Below are 7,565 nucleotides of genomic sequence, written 5' to 3'. Positions count from 1 at the left end.
TTGACCAATGACAAATGATCTTAGTTGGATGAAGAACTCACTCTAACCAAAGACATAGGAATATTGTATTATAATGGAGGTACATCAAGCAAGCTCTTGTATTTGCATATACACTTTGTCACATTGTTTTTTATTTCACAACATTACATAGAATCCACAAGATGGGAGATGTCCCTTGGTTCACAATGCCATACAAAATCTACAAGTCAAGAAAAAGTATTAAAGGACATTGTCTTACAAATCTGATGAAAAATGATGGATAGAAGCTAGAAGATGAGAAGAATCAACTCCACTTATGTTAAAGGATGTTAATCAATTCTGTAACTACGATCAAAACTAAATTACATAAGTAAAAGACAAAGTAATTTCTCACAACTAAAAACTCTTTTATAATTAAAGGCATTTTATAATTTCCATGTTTGCTAATCAATAAAAAATTTAGATATAAGCTACAACACTTGATAATATAAAGAGGTGTTGAGTTGAGAGGAGAGGAGAGGAAGGGGGGGAGAGGAGTGTGTTGATATAATCCTCCAAACACCTTATGAATTTTAAATCCTACTATATTACATCCACAATTTTGGTCTACTACAAACACTTCTTTCATATTAAAATCACTAAATACCAATAAATTACTTCTTTCAACACTTTTAATCCATATCCTTTTATATTAATTTTATACATTAATTTTAATATAGAATATTCTTATATATAGATATAATATACAAGATATATTGGCCATATAGAAATAGATAAGGTCTAGTTGTCCATTCCCTTGTTTTTCAATGTACTCTATTTTTTACAGTTCTAGAAGCCTTAGAATTATAAAATTTATTACACAATAATACAAAGACAACTAATATTGTAGGAGATTTAAAATATATATTTTTAATTTCAATTGCTCAATATAGAAAGAATACTATATGTTCAAAATCTTAGTAGTTGAAGACAATAAATCCTAAATATGGTTGCAATAAACTAATATAAATCATGCTTTGTTAAAATACCCAATGCATAATTATTTGCCACTACTTTATTCTATTTTTTTTTTAAAACGTATCGCTGCCCTTGACGTAGCACCAAAATTCTTTGATGGTTTTCAGCTAGCCTTCATAAATTCAATTGTCCACATGTTGTCCTAACTAGCTAACATATTATGAAAAATTGAACATGAAAAAATCTAGTTGACAATAAACTTTATATCCATATTACAAATGAATTAGGTATAAATTTCTTTAAGCAAAGTTCACTTATCTTTTAGAATCCCAATGCAATGTTCATTTGTAACCCATGTTTTTGCCAAATAATAATAAAACTCCTAATTTATCAATTATTCAGTGGTTGGAGACTTATAGCCAAGAATTATCATCTAGCTCACATTGTGTGCTGAGTCTTTTGGTAGGAATTGATTGTCCCATCAACTACCACAAGTTCTTTCGCATCATCAAACTCAAATAACTTCTTCTCAAACATGTTTTAAACCTCCTCCTATTATTCTTCAAACATTTCATTGAATTCTTCAATAATTGAGAAAGTAAACAACATTTCTAAGTCATGAAGGATTTGTTGTTTTTGGAGTACTAAGACATCGTGAGGTTGTCGTGTGGTATGTAGTCCAAATTTTTTAGGATTTGTTGTTATGGGAGCACAAAAGAAGGGCAAAGTTGCGGTGTGGTATGGAATGAAAGAAATTTAGAGTTTGAAATTTTTGGAAGCATAGAGGCTTGGTAAGTTAGCATAGAATCAAAAGGGGTAGAGAGTTGACGTAAGCCATATAGTTTGTGATATTTCATGCATCCCTTTTGTGATATTTTGATTAAAAAAATCATATACCTCACCATGTGGGTGATTTTGAATTATCAAGTGATATTTCAAAATATTATGTGATACTTTGAGATATCATCATAGGTGCAGTTACATCCAAAAACCTCAAGTCTGAATCCACTTAGTGGAAAAATTTAGGGATTTAGATTGCAATTTCTTTATCAAAAAGATGTGAAACGATCCTTTCATAATGTTACCGAGAAAAACTTACAATCTACAGAATTCAAGATGGTGGATTCAAGCCTGGTAATGACGACAGATTGTGAATAGTGAAAGGTGTTTTTCACATGAACTAAATCAACTTTTTTAAAATAACACATAACATATTAATAAAAAAATCCCCATGAACGACGTTCAGAATAACATTCATTTATAAATGAAATTATACAATGGTCTGACAGGGGGATTTGTTTATTTGCTTTTGATTATCTAAAAACAACACATATAACTGTATATCATTGAGATCCATGACGTAAATTTAGATAAGCCAGGCTACTTGGATTCCATAGCGGCCAGATTTTAAGTCGCCGAGCCCAATTAGGGTTTGATGCTTGTGTTTTTAAAGCTTCTGCTTCGTCACCGATTTGTGCTGCTAAAGAGGAGAATCGTAGAATCGCAGGCAACCAGGCGGACCCGCAGATGCTTCACCATGCCGCTTCGAGCTGTGCGAATCTTGGCCGTCACACCATCAATGTGAACCAGGTGATAACAGGAGATCCATGGTAAAAGTCAAAGGATGCAGAATGTAGAATTTGAAAACCAACGGACATCCCGAGGTTGGTATCCAAAAGCTTCGGTCGACGTCGCACTCTGGACGCCCTTTTCACCCGTGCTCTGGGTTTCCTACCCCTCCCTGAAAAGTCGTAGCATTTTCACATTCGCTAACCGGCTGTTGAGTTTGTCGAGAACCGCCGTGAATCATCGGACAATCTCGAAATTTTTGTGTGGGTTGTGAGAGCAGTGGCATCATTCCTGAAATAGCTAGGACGATGCTGCCATTGTCCACCAGTTCTGCGTGCTGACTTTGGCTGCTAACTCTCAAGCCCGCTCTTTGCTAAGTGCAAGAGTCGGTTGATAATTGCTCACAAACTGGGTGAGTTTCGTTGTATGGTGTTGATTCGATCAGGAGTAGCGGAGATATTGGAGGGTGTGAATGCATAGACTCACAAGTGCAAGATTGGGTACGTGAACCTTCCTTTTTGGCGTTTAAAGGATGGCCGTTGTTTAGCAAGTGACCGATTTGTGCTCAATGAGCCTCTCGAGCATGTATGTGCGCAGGGCAGCAGTATCATTGGTGTGATTTTCGGGTGGGTGGGTTCCAGGTTGTTGCCCAGCAGCTGAGCATTAGGGCTCATTCAGTTCTTTCGTGCAGGAAACCGGAGGGCATTGTGATGGGTCTAAGTTTAGTGGTTTATTGGACTTTTTTGTAGCTGTCGGTAATCGGTAGCATATTAGGAGCAGCAATAGTCAAAATCGACCATCCCTTCTATTCAGGCGGGATGATAGCTTGGGCTCCAGCGATGTGAGGAGATTGTTTCGGAGTCCCTCTTATCGTTTCTCTTGTTTAGGTTTCCTTCCTCTTTCGTTGACCTGCTGAAGGCGGATTTGAGCGCTCTATTGATGCATCAGTGTGGGCTCAGAATGCCACTCGCGAATGTGGAAGGAGAAAGAAATACTTGAATCGCAGACTAATCGCGTGATGAAGGTTCAAGGTCAGCAGCTGCAGTGACATTGTAGTGTGATGGTGTGATTGACTAATTCTTCGTGTAGCTTACGGTTTCTGGATTCAGCTGGTAGCAGTGCCTTATGGCATTGCCTGCAAATGGGTGCCTTTTATTGTTCTTTTCACTGAATAAATGAATCTTATGATGCTTGTGGGTGTTGCGAAACGTTTTGAAATTTAATGGATTGCTTTCTATGTTTTCAGAGGATGGGGGAGTTCGGTAGTTTTTCCAAAAACTTGGACGAAGAAAACGTGAAGCACGTTGTTAACGAAGAGCGGAGCTGGTTGCGAATCACTTCTACCCATGAAGTTGCGGTGGACGCCCCTGAAGATGAATACTATACGGGTGGTCCCAATTTTGAATCGGAGCATTCAGCTTACAGTTACAGGAAGAAGGAAGTAAGAATAGAACGTCCAACTGGACCACAATATAGCCATAGGCGAGTTCGTTCCGCCTCTGGTGGTCATCGAGATGTCTTGTTCGTGGATGGAGCTGCAAGCAGTGAGGAGGATGAATACATCAAAGTCGATGCCGGCCCTAAGTTAAAGGCTCAGAAGGGCGTCCGTCGGCAGTATGATCATCTCCGGCAAGAATCTTTAGATGCATATTCCGATCCTGGTTATGGCAATTGTAACGATGACCCTGGCCTCGCTTTGAAAAGTCATAGTATTGATCGTGTTAGCAATTGGTTACAGGATACTAGTTTGGGACGGGACACCCAAAACTTCGAGAATCCTCAGAATGCTTTTGGTCAGCCGTCAAAACGTCTTACACCGCGTCGTCCTCACCCTAGGACCCACGTTGCTGCCATGTACAGTTCTCCTCGCTCTGAAACTGATGGTGTCTATTACGAACCCCATGAAACGAGTACTCGTGGTTCACAACGCAACGGCATGGTGCAACGTGACCTTTTTGTTGATCAATATTCTTCTAATGCCCAGGATAATGAGGACAGCAAAGTAGCAATTCATAATATATCTGGATTCAAAACTTTGTCGCCGGGAAGCATCTATCGAGGACCAGGCGATCAAAGGCCTCTATCCTCCAAAGCATTCGATTTTGTAAAGAAGGGTGCAGAGGGGATCGCTAGTGTATCCCGAACGGCGGCAGTCGAGATTGCCAAGGTTTCTCGAACCACATCGAAGCAGGTCAAAGACAAATCCGTGGAGCTCAAGCATCTAGCAGCTCCTGTTTTGGGTCCTCTTTTTCAAGCCGTTATTGATGAAAGTCGGGAGCAGCTAAAGGAAATAGGAGGTGAGCGAGAGCATATTCAACGCGAAGCACCAACTTGTAAGTCCTTTTTGTACCAGTTCTTGAACGTAATGGACACGTAGGTTCTTAAGCTAGAATTTGTGGTGCAGTCTGGCTGAGATCATTGTTCCAGGCCTTTTGACAGCATCAGACTTTCCCATGATATCTTGAGTCGCGCAACAGAGGCCTGAAAATTACTACAATTACTGAAGTTGACTTATCTGGCTAACAGCAGCGGATTTGGAGCGCATGGCCACCCCATATGTGCAACTCATTGGAAAACATAGAGGAAGAGGAGTAGGCCTAGGACCAACGCCACAGCGACAAACGCAGCAGCCGGCTGTGGGAGGTGCTCACAGGCCCGCAATGAGGCCCATGGCGAGTGGTCGAGCAGGGAGCATGCCGCCTCAAGTTGGAGTTTCTCCCATGGGAGGTGTCCACAGGCCCGCAATGAGGCCCATGGCAAGTGGTCGAGCAGGGAGCATGCCGCCTCAAGTTGGAGTTCCTCGCATGGGAGGTGCCCACAGGCCCGCAATGAGGCCCATGGCGAGTGGTCGAGCAGGGGGCATGCCGCCTGAAGTTGGATTTCCTCCCATGGGACGTGCCCACAGGCCCGCAATGAGGCCCATGGCGAGTGGTCGAGCAGGGGGCATGCCGCCTGAAGTTGGAGTTTCTCCCATGGGAGTTTCTGCACCATGGGATTAGTTAGCCGCAATGAGAGATCACCCACAACTCTCTCCTGAGGTTATTCACCAAGTTCTACTCTTGGTCCTTGTTCTCTGCAGGACCGGACCCTTGATTGCAGCATGCAGGTCAGGAGCTTCCATCCCGTGTTCCAATCCTTCACAGCGGCAGTATCTAGTATTCGAAGTACACCATCTACAAGTAATCATCTTGTCACTCCTAGAACTTCGCCACTGACCATAGAGTAACACTCAAAATGTGTCATTTGTATTCCACATTCTCTTGTTTCATCACCTATCTCACTCTCATTGTCAATAATTCCTAACCAATTCAATCTCAGTACATTTGTTTTTATGAACTGGGCCTTCATTAAAAAGCGTTTTCTTCAGAGTTTTGTTAAGTATCTTTATGTTGGTGCTGTTGGAAATTTCTGTCGGTAGATATGCTTTGGCAATCATCATGACTCCCTTCTTGAATTTTCTTCGTATTGTGGATCACTAGATTGAGCGGTCATATTTGAAGGAATTCTATTGAGCATTGCACTTGTTCTGTTAGTATAGCTTCATCTTTGATTCTGATAGGTGTGGCACCTGCCCTGAAGCTCAAACGCATTTTGCTAAGCTGATAAATATTGTAAGATCTGTGAAGCTTGCTTCAGGAGCCCTTGAATCCTGTTTTTAGAAAAATTTATAATCAAAACTCATTCCTCTCCTTGACCATATCCCAAATGAGCGCAGGGTTGTCAAACACATTCACAGCTATACATGTATGTCCAAATGATGCATTTGGAATTTCATATTTAAAGCCATTTTATCTGGACACTTGTTTTTTACAAGAAAGCAGGTGTGGGGATGGCCAAAGAAATGGCAATCAATCGCTTATTCAATGTTCAAAGAACAAAGTTCGTAACTAAATATTTACTTCAAAAACAAAATTACATTTTAATAGGTAAGATTAATATGTGAAAGTAATGAGTATCTAAATAATTAGCAACCTTTAACAACAATGCTGTCTTAAATAATGTATTATTAACTCAAAATTTTGTCTGATAAAACACTAAACTTTTGATTCTGACAAATATAGAAACTTAGTATTTCTACACCATATTCTAGCTATTTCTACCCCAAGATGTTGCTTGACAATGCTAAATTCCATTATAATATGTCATTCCTTCACTCCACTTCTACCAACACCTAATATTCTTCCAATAATTCAATATTTGTTATCAATATGTATACAACAATATTTATTGATTAGCACCAAGTTTGTAGCTTGTTTGTTAGAGCTTTGGTCAACAAATATTTTTCTCCTTGATTTTTCTTGGTGAAGCCATTGAGGTTTGATTGGAGACAAAGAGACATTACACTAAAGTAATTTGAATTGCCAATGGATTTTCTCAACTTAAAGCATGTAAATCTCCTTGTTGCTAATGGTTGTATTATACAACACATATATAGTGGTATTGCCTTTGTCATCTAATATAATAACAAATCATTTAAATGCAATTGTTGCCAAAATGACATATTTTTGTGTAAAGATTTAGTTTGTCAATGATGCAAATTAATTAACTTGCCAATTAAGTTGTAACTATAATATGATGGTACTTCTCTTACCATCTATATGAAGCAAATTCTTCCAAATTTTTCTTTTATCTTTAATGTATTAAATTAAATTTACACAAACTAATATCAAAAACTATTCAAAGCTTGAGCTTGTAATGAAGAGCAAAAAAATCAATGACATAAAAATTACAATTTTTGTTTGTTAATATATCTTGAATACTTGCAATACAATGCTTCTACAAAAGTGGCAATATTAATTCTAATCCTTGTTTGCTTTGCTATGGCATGTTTGTTTATCATAGCCAATGCTATTACAATTATCAAAATATAGCAAGTTCAAATGCAAATAGCTTGTATGTTGTTAATAACTTAGCTTTATTCTTTGCTTCCATTGGCCTATTCTTTGGCTTTTTTAGATGTGGATTAGTAATCACCAAGATCTTTCTTATATTGCAATTTTTTATTTGTGCACATACTACTATTTGTTGAGTTAATAATCATAACAAGTACTTTTCTTCCA

General features: G+C 38.8%; 1 protein-coding gene across 7 annotated transcripts; it reads left to right on the top strand.

Moving 5' to 3' along the window:
- Positions 1-1,312: 1,312 nt before the first annotated feature.
- Positions 1,313-5,871, top strand: LOC112295537 (uncharacterized). Of its 7 annotated transcripts, none has more exons than XM_090244288.1 (4): positions 1,319-2,100; positions 2,444-2,526; positions 3,752-4,838; positions 5,032-5,871. In XM_090244288.1, the coding sequence occupies exons 2-4, from the start codon at positions 2,464-2,466 to the stop codon at positions 5,502-5,504; spliced, it is 1,623 nt and encodes a 540-aa protein (XP_090100414.1). In that variant the 5' UTR covers positions 1,319-2,100; positions 2,444-2,463; the 3' UTR covers positions 5,505-5,871. The 7 variants fall into 7 exon arrangements, with proteins under 7 accessions (XP_090100415.1, XP_090100414.1, XP_090100413.1 ...); XM_024547282.3 differs by lacking the exons at positions 1,319-2,100; positions 2,444-2,526 and adding exons at positions 2,533-3,005; positions 3,465-3,536; XM_024547281.3 differs by lacking the exons at positions 1,319-2,100; positions 2,444-2,526 and adding exons at positions 2,533-3,005; positions 3,393-3,536.
- The last annotated feature ends 1,694 nt before the right edge of the window (positions 5,872-7,565 follow it).

Source organism: Physcomitrium patens, chromosome 18 (genome assembly GCF_059467195.1).
Source record: "Physcomitrium patens ecotype Gransden chromosome 18, ASM5946719v1, whole genome shotgun sequence".
NCBI lineage: Eukaryota > Viridiplantae > Streptophyta > Bryopsida > Funariales > Funariaceae > Physcomitrium > Physcomitrium patens.
This window is presented reverse-complemented; position numbering and strand designations above follow the sequence as displayed.